The sequence below is a fragment of the Harpia harpyja genome, chromosome 13 (assembly GCF_026419915.1).
Source record: "Harpia harpyja isolate bHarHar1 chromosome 13, bHarHar1 primary haplotype, whole genome shotgun sequence".
In the NCBI taxonomy this organism is placed as follows: domain Eukaryota; kingdom Metazoa; phylum Chordata; class Aves; order Accipitriformes; family Accipitridae; genus Harpia; species Harpia harpyja.
Window position 1 is genome coordinate 5,451,084 of NC_068952.1, and position 14,858 is coordinate 5,465,941.

Genomic DNA, 14,858 nt, shown 5'->3' on the forward strand with positions numbered 1-14,858 from the left:
AAATAAATCTTTTCTAGTTGTCTTGTCCTGTTTGTACAGTTTCACAGTTACTGTCTCTACACCCCGGGGTGTTGCCTGCAGGGAGATGAACTGGTTTGCTCCAGCCCAGGGAAGCCAAAAGGCCCCGGGCACTAGTGGTACCCTCAGCAAAACCCAGCAAAAGGGCAGCACGAGGCTAATCCAGTAGCTGCACCAGCAGCAAATGGTACGCAGCAGTGTTATTCAGCACAGTCGGACCATCGAAAGATTACCTAAATTAGGTCCTAGGATAAAAGAGCTGAGTATGTGATTCCACCTCCCAATTTAAACATCCATATGCCAGATGATGACAACTGCCTATTAAACTGCAACTGGGAATCAGCAGACAAATGTATTTCATCTAATGCCTTGTCCCAATTACTTTAAAATAGGTATTGCTGAGTCAGTGGCTTAGATTACAGAAATCAGAGATCTTTAATAGAATTTGGCAGCTTTTCAGGTTTGCACAAAGACCTCTAGAAGCAGATCAAAGTGGGAACACTAGTTCTAGTCAGGTTCACAGGTGGAAACAAACTTCCTACAAAAATGTACCCAATGAAATCACTAATGTTACAGAGGTTATCTTCCCTCCACACATCCCACAGCAAGGATCCCTCCTTACAGTGTTGCGCTCCCAGTGCTCCCCTTGGGGTCTATTTCCCTGCTTAGCACAGATTGCCTTCCCCAAGGTGAAGGCCTTTAGCCCCTGGCCATCAGCACTCCCATTCAGCAGCAGGACTACAAAACACCCCAGCTGGAGTAACTCACAGTTGGCCTCTTCCACTGTATTTGCCACAGTTTATCCGCTGGGAGCAGGTTGGGACCAATGGAACTGACGTGAGCGGGGAAGGTGGCATCCTCAAAAAGCAGTCCTTGGCTCAGGCACAAGGCTCGCAGCTGGTTGAAGTCCTGGTTATTAAATTTCTTCAGGTTCTGGAGGCTTCCTCTTGCCCCTGTTGTTTGCCAGCCCTGCTCCAACATCAGAGCAGACCTGGGGGCGAGCATTGTGTCCCTTTCCTGTGAAGGAGAGACACGGACTGCCATTAGTTTCTCGATCCAAAGTGGTGCCTTAGGAGTGTGTGGGAAAGCAAACACCTCCCCCCTGCCCCAAGAGGATTGTGGAGTAGCAGCTTGCAAAGCTGAGGGCAGTCACAGTGACAAAATCCTTATTAGCTGGAAATGCCTGGGGAAAGGGTAGTCGTCAAATCCCAACTGGTTTATCTTAAACCAGTGCTGTCACTGCTACAAATTCAATTTTGAGTCTTCCCTGAGGACAGAGAGCAAAGCTGTTAGTTAGCCGCTGTGTTAGCATTGAGGTACATCTGCAACATAAGTGAGCGTAGGGGATGGAGCAGGAGCAGCAGACCCAGGGGAGGAGGGAGGTGGTGTGAGCAGGGAGACTGCTCAGAATATCCATGGCCAGAAGAGTCCTGGGTCACAACTGTGCCCAGGGCATTTCTCAAGTTATTTCATTTCCACAAGTGAGTGCTTGATAGTCACTCCCTGTGAGACCTAAAGAAGGCAGAGGCTTGCCTTTCCTTGGGACCTGCTCCAAAGACCCCAGACAGATTAGGGGGTGGCTTCCTACCAGCTTACACAGACACTCCACCAGACTCCCTAAAGCTACAGTGCTGAGATAGGACCAAGCTACAACATCCAGACCTGGATCCCACCTGCACTACTTGCTCACATGAGTGTGCACCAAAGTCTGGGGTTTTTGGACTCAGTCGTTCATTTGGAGGCCAGTGTTTAAGCAGATCTGAATAGTAGATTCATATTTATACTGGGCAGTCACTGTGTGCCATCTGTACCTATTCCAGTCTGGAGCATGTTTGAACCCCTCTTTGTTAATATGTCTAAAGGAAAGGGGCAATTCACTTAAGAAAAATGACCATTTCACACATGCAGTGAAACTGTAGAATGGACAGACCTGCTAATACATCTGCTGGCACAGCTAGGGAAGGATGCAGGAGATAAAATCTCCCGTTGTGGACTCTGTCCCCTTTACAGTCATCAAAGAGCACAGCAGGACTCTTGCCACCAAAGATCTACTTTTTCTCCAAAGGGAGGCAGTGCATCATCCATGGAGACGCTCGATTGTGGGGTGGACTTTTGGGACATGAGTGGGAGAAGGGCACAGGAAGGTGGAAAACTTGCATGTTTGGACAGGTAGTGGCACCAGAGCTTTAAAAGAGCAATTTGTTCTGTCTAACCAGAGTAGGGGCTTTCAGGTGCACTCCCCAGAGCCACTTGGATGTACACAGACACACATGTGTGCACCATCCCCTGGGGATCTTCCTTCAGCTTAAAAGCTCTGTTGTGGATTTCAGAGTTCAGAGACATAGCAGGAAGTTTGTGGAGCCTGCCTTGCCTCCTGGTTCCTCCAGCACCTTTTGTCGTGCAAAATTACATATTGCTGGATCGAAATATAACTCAAGGTCCATGCCAGTTTTCACCCTTCATTCACGCTTGCCCTCACAAAAACAAAATTTTAACTGTCCTGAGCTATAGTTCCCCTTTTGTTCCTTTCCTTATGAAACAAGAAGCCCCTGGTGAAGCCCTGCATTAGCAGACTTCTAAGGGCAAGAAGGATCACTGTGATCACCTCCTCTGGCTTTTTGCATGACAGATGCCACTGCGGATCCAGCGATTCCTGCCCCTAGCTCCTGTCTTCCACTTAAGATGTACCTTCTCATAAATTAGCACTAGAAAAATCCACCACAAGCCTGGGCAAGCCAATCCTACAGTTAATTAACTTTGCTGTGCTAATTTCTAGCCTGAAGTCACTTCGTTTCACTTTCAAGCCACCGGATGCCATAGCTTTTTTTTTTTTTTTTAATTTTTTTTTTTTAAGTAGATGAAAGTGCTTTTTCCTACCAAACTTATCTGTAGATCTGATACGTTCCTGGTTCGGTGCAAAGAGAGCAGATGGCTCCAGTAAGAGAAAAGCCTCAGATTTTTATTGTGAATCACTCACACATGTGAAAAACATAGACCAGTCACACTGAGGGTGTGATACAGCCCCCTCCCCCTACACACACACACTTCTTACTTAGTGTCATCACCTTTCTCAGTGCTTCAAGTCACTTGGCCTTCTGGCATTGTAACAACAGCCTGGAAAAATAAGGAGTTTTACATCTCATTGTTTTAATTAAAAGCCCCACAAAAAAAAAAAAAAATCAGATGGAATTCAGAAATCACCCTCAGCCAACAAGAAGAGAGAACATTCCCCTTGGGCTTGCATTTTTTAATACAATGGAAATAAATCTCATGTAATGTACCATAACACGACAAGGGAATGGCTTCTTCTTAACAAATACTCATTTGAAACTGTGCCCAGGCCCCATGCATGCTAAGATCTATTTCTTGCAACAGTGTTCCAGCAAAACTGATTACTAATTCCAAAACTCAAATTAAAACTAACAGAGCTTGAAGGCTGGGTCTGACACGCGTTCCCTCTCTTCTGACAGAGAACAAGAGTTTTTAGCATGTGTGTGTGTGTTTAATTATGTTGTTTAACATATCCGGAATAAATTAGAAACGAGACTGAAGAAAATAATACACTTAACTACTTTTCCCTTGCAGGAATAACTTCATCAGCATTGGGTCTGGCGGCACACATGCACAGATACATGAGCTCTACATCCGTCCACGCCACCATGCAGGCAGCCCATGGGGTCACACGCACCCAGCTAGCACGGTCCTGTCCACACCAGCACGCTCTGCCAGCCACCTCTTTCAGAGCAGCATCCTGAGGCCTGGCCACAGGTTGGCTCTCACGGATGCATCAGCAAAGAAGACAACAGCTTTTAAAGCAGAATATTGCCTGCCTGATTGGGGAGCTTCTTACCATTACTGGACTCTGAGGCAGAAAGACTTTAAAGGGACAAAGTTATAATGCAATGGGTCTCAGAATCATTGCCCTTGGACTGCTCCCTGCCATGTGATGTGGGGAAAGAGGAGGGGTTTCAAACACTCACAAAAGCTGGTTCAGACATATTGTGAAACACTGGAGAAAAACAAGAGACTGACTCTCAACTAAGGAAGGAAATTATTATTCAGAAGGGGTTAAACATACATTTACTTAGTCCTGGGATCTCCTCCAACACAATTACTTATCTGAAATGAAGAAAGGAATCACGCCCAACTTTGCATCTACTGCTCTTTTTTGGTCCCTCTTCCTTCTCAGCAGAGAAAGATCCTTCCTGCTCTCTGTCTCAGAGGGAAGGTCAAATGACAAAGTGTGAGGGAGGGAAGGGGAACAGTGGAAAAGCTACAGAGACAAGGAGAAAAAAAGATTGGGTGTGACAGTTGGAAGGGATGGGAAGGAAAGGGGAGTCTCTGAGGATATCAGAGCAAAAAGGTTGGTGATCCCTGCAGAAATAAACCTGGGAACCCCAAGCACCCAACATATTCTGCATTAAACAGCTTAAAAGCCAGCAGCAAAGGGTGTGTCGTCTCCCTCCAGCACTCATTCACGAAAGCTGTCAAGCAACTATTATAATCAGGTACTCAATGGTGGCAAATGCTACTGACAGCTAATTACACTTTGCATAAAGATTTATGTCAGAGTACAGACATAATTTCTTTCAATGGCTTCTGATATTTTTCACTGAGTAGAAAGTGGAAATAGGCAATTAGAACCGTGTCTACTTCATAGCTGAACTATCCACCTTCTCCTCTCCACCGATTTTCTCAAAACACTTCCATTACATGTTGGCTCAGCTGGGTTTCTATACTTTAGGAAGAGCAGCTGAATTTTCTCAAACACTACAAAGAATACCAGAAAAGCCAAAAAGCCAGCAGCCCTTCTTCCCGTTTCCTCTCAAACACTCCAAACTATCAATGTACATGTCATCTCACACATAATATTCAATATATGCTACAGTAACACAGCACTCTTTCCTTCTAAGAACCTGTCATTCACATATTTGGAGCACTGTAAAAACTTCAGGGAGTCAGTTCCAGAATTGTCTTATAATGAAGGAAAGAGTGAGTTTATTAGCTCTCCTTGCATTCAGAGAAAAAACAGATGAGAGTATACTGCTTTTCAGCAGCTTGCCCACAGTAACAGTAAACTGCAGACGCAGTGAAGGGACCTGAACTTGGGCATCCCAAACCCCAGATGGACAACAGCTCCTTGTACATACAATGTGTAAAAGCCTTGAGTACCTCAGAAAATCAAAACCAAAGCCAGCACTCTGGCAACCCTCCAGGAGATTACTTTCCCAGTGGCATCTTGCATGACCTTCTGCTCCAAACAGTCAGTGAAGTACTCCCTTTTGGCTATTTATTAAGTCAATTTTCTCGTCGTTTTGCATACATAGCATAGGACAGTTCCAGATACCTTTTTTCTACCTCATTTAACAGCAGCATACAGTAACTATAGAGTCCTCCTCATCTTAGAATCTCCACTCCCACTTGATCCAATTACTTCTGACAACTTACCGTTTTACTATGAGGCTCTTTCTAGGATGGCAAACTCATCTTTTCTTTCCCTCCAGGTAACATTAAGGACAGGGACTCTAATTTATTCTGTCTCTCCAGCACTACTACTTGTATTTCACCTGCTTGATCTTGTACTTGTAACTTGTCCTTGTACTAAGTAAAACAGTAAAGTCATGTTTTACCTGCAATGCCTCCGGTGTAACTCTCCAGCCAACACCAACAGAAAGACAGACAGACAGGCTGGCACTATCCCCATTCTCCTTTATAGGGCAGCTTTTGCCACGCCTTAAGTAAACGTAACAAGTTGAAGTCAAATTCAAGGCCAAAAGCAAGCAATCTGACTCAGGTGTAATAGTTTCATACAGATACCATACTGTGGAGATAGATATATATACTTCTATTAGCCATCAACAATGAATTGTCTATCAACCTATGTCAGTTGATAGTTTCCTGTGGCTAACTGTGGCTTCAGTCGCAGTTATTCTTATAAGAAAACAGGATTAGTTTGCACCTCCCACACTTTCACATTATCTGTTTTCCTCCTCACACCACCAGGAAATGCAGCAATCATGCTGGCCTGGCAGGACTCACCACGAGAAAAGTTATCGGAGCTGTGTGTCATTCTTTCTGCAGCAGTAAAAGCAGCGGATACTTTTAGGCCAATGCCTGTTAGCATTTACACTGGGCTCTTACTTAAAATTCCACATCGGTTCAATCACTTGGGTAGTTCATTTCCTCGGGGACTGCCTAAGGAAGTAACAGTTATCCATATATTTAGGAGACCTAGGGGACTGGCCTCCGTTATCCTAAAGCCCAAAGCCAAAGGATTAAAGAGTGTCTAGCAAAAATATGGGAAGGAGGAGGTTATTTCATTTTGGGGAGGCCAAACTGAGATAGCCTAAAGCAGCCCAAAATTCAAGAGAATGGGTGCAGCACATTCTCAGGGACACATTCCTAGCAGCAATCCTAAGTGTATTCCTACAGCCTACAAACATGTTTTTGTAGAAAAGGCCCTTGTTGCCCTGGTGGACAGCAAGCTGAACAAGAGCCAACAAGGCACCCTTGCAATAAAGCAAACCAACAGCATCCTGGGCTGCATGAGCTGCAGCATAGCCAGCGGGTCAAGGCAGGGGATGCTTCCCCTTTGCGCAGTGCTTTTGAGACCGTGTCTGCAGTACCGTATCCAGTTTTGGGCTGCCCAGTGTAAGAGGAGCACTGAAAGTGCAGCAAGTCCAGCAGAAACCCAACAGGATGGTCAGGAGGCTGGAGTACACAGTGTGAGAGAAGAGGCTGAGAGAGCTTGCCTGCTCAGCCAGGAGAAAGAGACCTAACTGCAGTCTCCCACTATCCAAAAGGCAGTTACAGAGAAGCTGGAGCCAGACTCTTCTTGAAGGTGCACAGCACACAGGCAGAGGCAATAGGCACAAGTAGCAGCAAGGAAAATTTCATGTGGTTGGAGAGAAAAAAAATTCTTTAGGGTGGGTCAGCCCAGGAACAGATGCCTGAAGAGACTGGAGCATCTTCACCCTTGGAGACATTCAGCTGGACGAGGCCATAAGCAATACCACCTAACTTGGAAGTCAACCCTGCTTTGAGCTGGAGCAGGACTCAAAGACCTTCTGAGGTCCCTTCTCAGAGAACTATCTCTATGCTTCACTGTTTCTGGAGCTGCAGCTCATGGGGCAGCATGCAGGCTGGCTTCAGGCCAGCTGGGCCGCATGCAGGTGGGCCGCAGCAGTGGCAGCACAGAAGTCCACAGTGGTTGCAAAGGTCACCTGAAGACCTGCATGCTTAGTGCACTTCAAGCACTGTAGTAAGGCCTCACTGCTGTCAATACAAAAGGAAAACCAGCTCAGGTTATGGCTGCATGTACACAGCAGGTTAGGTACTTAGCCCAAGAAATCACCCTCTCTTTTTCAAGCTACCACAGCTTATTCACCAAAAAAAAAGTTACTCTGCAGTGAATGTTCATGAAATTTAGCTTGGGGATTAACAGAAAAACTTACCAATGCATTGCTCTTTCCTTACCTAAAGTAACAGAATCACCTGGGCTCAGAAATTTCTTCAGAGCAAGACTTTCTACTTGGACTGCAGTGGGATGCTAGCAGGTCCCGTAGCAGCTGCTCCCTTGGAGCTAGGGGAGATGAGAACATAGAAGTGCCCACGAAAAAGACAGTTCAGCTTCTTCATCAATAGTTAGTTTAGTTCTGTGGGTCTAAAAGCTGTGTACTGCATCCTGCCTGCTCACATTTTAGGGCTTTCATTTCCTTATGAGATCTCAACATTTAGCAAACTCTAATAGGAAATGCATCAGTGTAAATTAGAGCAAAACCTGCCCCAGAGAGCAAAACAGGTGCAGTTTTCCTTTAAGAGCTGTTTTCCACAACCGCTACATAAATAAAAGCTAATTGCACCAGAAGCAGGGAGCAAAGATTTCCTCATTGCAGGAAAGGAGCTCTGGGGTGATAAATGCCGGTGCTGCTAGCTCATCTGACAGCACACGTGCTGTTAATCGCCTCCTCTCTGGGGAAACGACAGGTATATTCCCCTCCAGGTATGGTGATTCATTGTCTGGAACTGATATCTCTGCTTAAATGGTGGATTAACATGATTTAAGAAATATTCATTGCAAAGTTGATTAGAAAGCACTATCACCAACCTGGCAGGAGATTTCAGTTATTGCAGCACGACACCATTTTGAGATTGTCAGCTTTTCTGCAGAAGGCTCTATTGATGTGTCCATTTTCACAGTGGCTCCAGAGAAGGAAACCCAGAAGGCTGAGGGATTTATGTGCAGTAATGAGCCTTTGGATTATTTGCTCTCCTAAATGTTTGTGGAATCCTGCAAGGGGGGAAAAAAAAAAAAAGAAAAGAAAAAAAAAAAGAGGCATTTGAGTGAAAAGCACAGGGCTGTACATTGGGAGATCAGGGGTGTTTTCTGCTAGTGGCACCCTGTAAGATTGTGACAGATGCAACATTGCCCTGACTTGAGGTTTGCTTTTGCAGAGCAGGGACATTAATCCACCTCAGGGTAGCTGTGCAGTTTAATCCGCTCATGAGCAAAAGATGCTGAGGGATCACTGGAAACTCAAAACTGCTTCTACACTGTCAGTTACCACCTCAGGGCTGTTAAAAGCACAAATAAAGGAAGGCCCCTACGGTTAGGACCAACAGCTGCCATGCATGCCTTCCTCTGGTCCAGCGGGCACTAGCACCAAAGAGCAAATACCAGAAGTGCTGTTGAACCCACGTTTTCTGTGATGTTAGCATGGCTTGCGAGGTCTCAGCTGGCACCACAGAATTTCATGTATTTGGGGATTTAATAAACCTTTATTCCTCTGTGCTCTGGGATAAAAAATGCACAAACCCAGGGCTTCTTTTAAAGGAGATTTTAAACTAAATATATTTATCTTCTCCCTGCTGTTGCCCAGCTTTCCTGAAGGGCAGACTGCTGCTCTGCATAGCCAGCAGCCTCTCTGAAGCACAGAGTTTTATATCATCTTTCAGCGGGGCGGGGGGGAACAGCACAATTTTGCCCAAGTACTAGTGGAGGTTTTGGCATTAAGAAAGGCAACACTCCTCACTCCACCCACAGAGCTTATGTGCTGAAGTATTAAGACTGCTATCTTTTGCAACATTCCAGACATATGTCTTTATTTCTTACTTCCGCTGCTTTTACCCCTGTGAAGATCACACTCTTTTTAGCAGAAATACTCCTAATTTACACCATGGTAAATAGAATAAACAGGCTTAGAATTTTTCCAGGGTGGTGAACTCAACTACGTTTTGTGCAAAGCAGGAATCTTCCATCAGTCACCTTCACATGTGCTGCAGAGATTGGGTGTCCCACTGCATTTGCATTACGGGGCTAATGGAAGAACGCTATCAATCCGTTTCATTTCCTCATTCATAATTTTGTATATAGGTCAAGTGTTACCATTTATTTGCTTCTCTTAGACAAGATGCAGGGAGGCTATGAATAATATTATTCACAATCTCCTTTGCTCTGTGTTTATGCACTCATATTTCTGGCAGGACCTGCCCTTCTAAAGCACAAACTTTTATGACTGTATAAACTATCAGGCAAATAACAAAGTCCTACTTCAACATCTGTTTTTACCCAGTCCTCACCCACAAGCTGCCCCTCAGTGCAAATTCACTATGAGCTGCAGCACTTTGCCATATTCACATATGAATCATTTTGCTCATAAATGAAGTACAACTGCTGCCGGAGTGAAATGTGGCAGCTGCTTAACAGTACATAATGAATCCACACAGCTAGATCCTACTGCCACTTGAGGGAGGGGGGATTTGGTGTGAAAAATATATGTCTCTGGAGCCCTATTTTCAGAAGAAATATCCACCGACTTCAGAACTACAGTGGCAATTCTTCAAGAATAAAAATAAAAAGAATAAAAAAACCCAAGCAGCCTGCTACCGACACCCATATTAGCACTAGAATTTCCCAGCGGAATATTTCTCCTTCAGAAAAATGCCAATCTGTCAAACATGAAAGCCACTAGCAATGAATTTTCACCATGAGAAAGACACAATACATTTCAATAATGCCACTAGGCTCCATTTTGATTTTGGAATAGTCTCATTTTTCGCTTATGAAAAACCCATCACCTCAGGATCCTCTCCGTATTATCCAAAAGGTTTAACATCGCAATGTAAAAAAGATTCCAAGTGTTATTGCAATAGCTCACTACATTCAGTCTGACATTATTTTTCCGAACGTGGTTTCCCAGGAAATTTCAGACTTTGTTTTTCATTTGAATGAGGAACAGAATATGAAACCACTTTGAAAGTCCTGAACCTCTACAAAACTGAAAGCCCAGTTTGGCCCCTCAGCAGCTAGCACTGAAACTCTTCATGAGAATGAGCCCATCCCATCATCGTGAGTAATATCAAAGGATTTTTTTTAAACAGAGCTGTCATGACATTACCCTTGTGAGTGACATGGATACCCTTTCATCTGGTCATACCACTGCTGTTTCGCTTTACCAAACTTTGCTAGTAACTGCTTAGTAAGGTTAAGTAAGTGCACTAAGTAAGTAAAGGAGCACTTTTGCCCTTCTCACCATGGCGTCCCTCATCTACCTTTTCATAAATAGGTATTTGGTTTCATGAAACAGCAGGGACTCCGTTAGAGCCAGACCTTTGTGGCGGGCACGTCAAAATGAAGTTCTTGTTTTCATCAGCATATTAGCCCTTGTTTGGCATTTCTGCATCCAGCCCTTGTTAAAGCCCGGTAGGCACAAGATAATTTATTTCACGCTTTTTTGTTTTGTTTTTGTCTTGGTGTGAACAGATTGCAACAGTCTCACATTTGTTTGTTTTTCAGAAACATTCCTGCCATCCTCTAATGAAGAATCCTTGGCCTGCAGATCATTCACAGACAGTTTACTAGAAACATTTGCAGTGCACAGTTCTCGCCTCAGTCTTTGCTGACTAGTGGCATATATTGCACCGCACAGCTTCTTCTTCCTTGACATCTTGTCATTTGTAAGGTGCCAACAAGGATGCGCTGCCGGTATTCCAGTCAGATAGGCAGTTTGCTGTCCACTCTTCCTCCTTGCTCCCACAAGACATCCAACACCTAGAGATAGTAAAGGCTGCAATTTGAAACAAGCCAGATAGCTGCTCTAGTATTCCATGTTCTTCAGCATATACTCAAAACCTGAAAATGGGGTTACTGTCCAAATCAGGGCAGGGGGAGAAGAGGCATCTGAAGCTAATTATGGCAAACCCTAATACTGTCACAGTGGAATTAAGACCATGAGGTGGCTGGAAGACACAGACATAACATCCTAGCCATGTCCTGTAAGAAGCCCTTGTGGAGCTTCTCCATCACACGGTAGGCATGTTGTACGCTGACAGTGTTGGTTATTGTTCAAATATATTGGTTCTGTGAAATACAAATGAGAAAGAGAAACTGAATTAATTTCTCAGACTGACACTCCCATCAGCAAATTCCTGGAAATTTAAAAGGTAAAAAAACAGCAGGCAGATGTTTTTGAGGACTCTGGCTTCATCTTCTCTTGATCCAACAAGAAGTGACCTCATCCAAAGAGATAAGACCCAAAAATACATACCTGCAAGGTACCTAGCAGTTTAAAAAGCAAGACTGTCTTGAAAGAGGATGGAGAGCAAGCCAAGACACAGAAACTTGCTGGTAATGTCTGAAAAAAGCACGTTTATCTCAGTTACCATGTTAGGTAAGACAGGGACAGGTCTTTGCCTCCGGAACAGGGCAGCCAGCAGTTCTCCTTGCAGCCCCAGTGAGCACAGGCACAAGGGTCCCAGGATCATGCTGTTTCCCTGGAATACACAGGGTGCCTAAAACAGGTATTTGTAGCATTTGGATAAATTCTGAATGTGCCCCACTGCAACTAGGAGTTACCATCCATTGCTCTCGATAACTGACATTCCACAGTTCCTCTCATACACTGAGCCCAAACTCACTCCCATCCCAGAGCATCTCCTGCTTGGCAGAAGATGAACCGCAGCACAAGGTGGAGTGCGGCTTCTGTCATTGCCCTGCATTCAGTTGCTGCTAGAGCTTCCTGTGAAAAAAGCAGTCCATGCTCTGCACCCCCTGTCACTAGAGACCCATTTGGTCTCTAAGAACGGTTTTGGCCAAAAGAGTCATCTCACAGCTTTCGTAACAGCATCAGCACTTGCCACTATCACAGGGCTGGGTAGTTAAAAAAAAAAAACCACACTAAAATATTACCAGCCTGAGTACAGTCATATTTTCTGATCCTGATGACTTTGTAGCCAGATCATCTGGCTTGCTCATCTGACTGACAGCAAGTAAAAAAACAAAACACCACCCATAAGGAAATCAGCTCAGCTTATTCTTGAGGCTATACCTGTGCAACACTGTTCAGCGGTGTTGCTTCAGCTCAAACCAAAGGAGAATATGACCCCTTATTTGAAAGGCATAGGAAGGGTGGCAAAGCCATGGAGAAAAGCTCCAGACAGAAGTGGACTCCACCAGTAACCGAGGCAGTTTTGCTGCTGAAGGCTGCAGTCAAGGGAAGAGGGAAAAAAGCAACAAGATTTTGTATAGAAAGACTTTAGGGATTTACCTAGATGAACTTTTAATACCAGTAGAGACTTGGGAGGAAACACTATTTGTTCTTTTGCAGTATGGCTCTGGTGGGTGCTCTAGTGCCTAGGACACATGAAAAGACTCAAGCCCATCCAAGCCGAAAAAGAAGCAAAGACCATGTGGTGAAGGTCTAGAGAGCAAGTGGAGAATTTAAGGCACAGAGCCCAGTGGTGCCCTCCCTGGGGCAGTCATCCTGAGCAGCATGGCATCCAGGCTCAACCTGGGTTCAGACATACAAATGGCTAAATGCCTGATGGAGAAAACTGTCCACCCCAAATTCTGCTTTCGAAGAACTGTGAGGGGCCAGCTGTGACCTGCATGAACAAATGTATCAGCACATGCCACTGCAGCACCCTCGAAAAGAAAGAGTTTATGGTTTTGCTCTCATTTTTCCAGACTCTTGCCACATGCCTGTGGCGCATCAGGGCTGGCACGTCATTTCCCACGCTGGCCCTTTACTGTAACCTCTTTCCCCGTGCTGTGCTGGCAGCAGGCTCCCATTACGTGCATGAGCAGCTTCAGAGCAGCTCCAGCCCTGAGCTCTTTTGTCAGGATGAAAGTCTCCTCTCAGAGCTGCACAACATGCTTTGATAACGCAGGTCTGCTCTCTTGGCTCTGCTCTATCAGTACACAGAACAATGAGGATTGGTACTATATCTGAGGTATTAATTAAATACCTTAAATAGATAGATAAGGCATTTAGCTAGGGCTCAGTGCACACAGGGAGAGCAAGATACCAGTACAGAGAACAGCATATGGTCCCTAGTGAACAACTCTGACACTTTTCATTAACATTTCAACTAATTTACTTCCCTGGTTACCTATATTCTACAACGTATTAAGGAAGTGTATCATAGATTGCATTTAACTTTTCCAGCCAAACTGCATTATATTTCTAAACACCTGCTTCTTCTTGGGGGAGGAGGAAGGGGAGGACTAAACCCTAGAAAACTTCTGCGCTCAAACACAGGAGGCTATGGGTAACGGTCACAAACCAGGATAGAAACAGGGCCAAAATACAAAACAAGAATGTAAATAGAAGGGCAAAATCTCAGGTATTTTACAGAGGATCACTTCTGTGAAAATTATTCCATCCAGTAAAAAAGTGTAAAATGCAAAGCAGTGCCTGAAAGGGAAGAAGGACACTGCTGGAGTGGACAAGGGTCAGCAAGACTGGCCCCAGGGTGAGACAGTCTTGGAAATGGTTGCTCCCCATTGAGGTGAGTAAAACTGGTACAATACCATGCTGGGAAGCACCCAGGAGAGTCTGAAAATAGACTGGAAAGCAACACAATAGTGCCTCAATTCCTACTGCATTTTTAATTTCAACATTTTCTGGAACATGTTAATTTTAAATTTGGTGAGCTTATTAGAAACTCTCAGACCAAATCACTAATGTCACTATACCAGCACTAATATAAAAGAGGGTTTAAGATGGAGCAAGAGGTGGATGAGAAGCTGTCACATCCCCCCCAGCCCACCTGATGAGAAAGGTCTCATCCTTCTCCCAGTCATCTAATTTCCTCAGCTACTCTGATGCTGGTAAGCCATGGAGATGCAGAAAGGGAGTGAGTATGGAGCAGAGCTCAGCAAAGCAGCTCTCCTGACTCACTAATGGAAAAGAAAAGGCAACACCATCATAGCAGCATCCAAGAACAAATCAGGGACCTTGACTCTGCCACAGGGAACCATCAAAAAGTTTGTTCTCTGGAGCAAGAAGATGAGACACTTTGAACTTAAAAACAATCAATGCTGGGACCTCTCTGTACTGTCACATTTTGTTCACTAATGTTGGATAAGACTCTGAGGCAATACTGAATCAAGCCCTGTGTTTACTGCATCCAAGAGAAAACTCTATATAAGCATGTGTGATGTGCTGAAATGAAGACTAAGCTATTTCTCTCCTGCAGTCTGAATTTCAATTACCGTGCTTGTTGCAGCATACTGAGACCAGGCCTCGGTAGCCATTAGCTGGAGAATAAAACTATAATGTGTTTGACCCAATATATGTCCTAGTGATTGACAGAGAATGGTATTGAGGAGGAAATACTGAGGGCTGTGATGGATCGGATTCCTGGAACAAAGAATTACCTTCCTCTTCTCCACCCCCTTTATATCCTCCTGCCAGAGCACCGGGGATGGTCCTATTAACTATGGGCTACAGAGAGCATTGCAGCATCTTGCAAGGAAGTCACAAAGACAGGTTTCATACTAAATAACTGGACTGTCAGAGAGAGACAGAGAGAAGAGGACAATGCATTGCTGGGAGACA

At 44.6% G+C, this 14,858-nt stretch overlaps 1 protein-coding gene across 2 annotated transcripts in view; it reads right to left on the bottom strand.

The window, feature by feature from the left end:
* LOC128150502 (calpain-13-like) overlaps positions 1 to 8,304 on the bottom strand; it is a 53,599-nt gene extending 45,295 nt beyond the window's left edge. For both annotated transcript variants that reach the window (XM_052806726.1, XM_052806725.1), the window contains exons 1-2: positions 8,126 to 8,304; positions 787 to 1,035 (exon numbers count right to left, since the gene is read on the bottom strand). In XM_052806726.1, the coding sequence (XP_052662686.1) occupies positions 787 to 1,035; positions 8,126 to 8,209 (333 nt within the window). In that variant the 5' untranslated portion in view covers positions 8,210 to 8,304. The remainder of the gene's footprint in view (positions 1 to 786; positions 1,036 to 8,125) is intronic.
* Between the last annotated feature and the right edge of the window lie 6,554 nt (positions 8,305 to 14,858).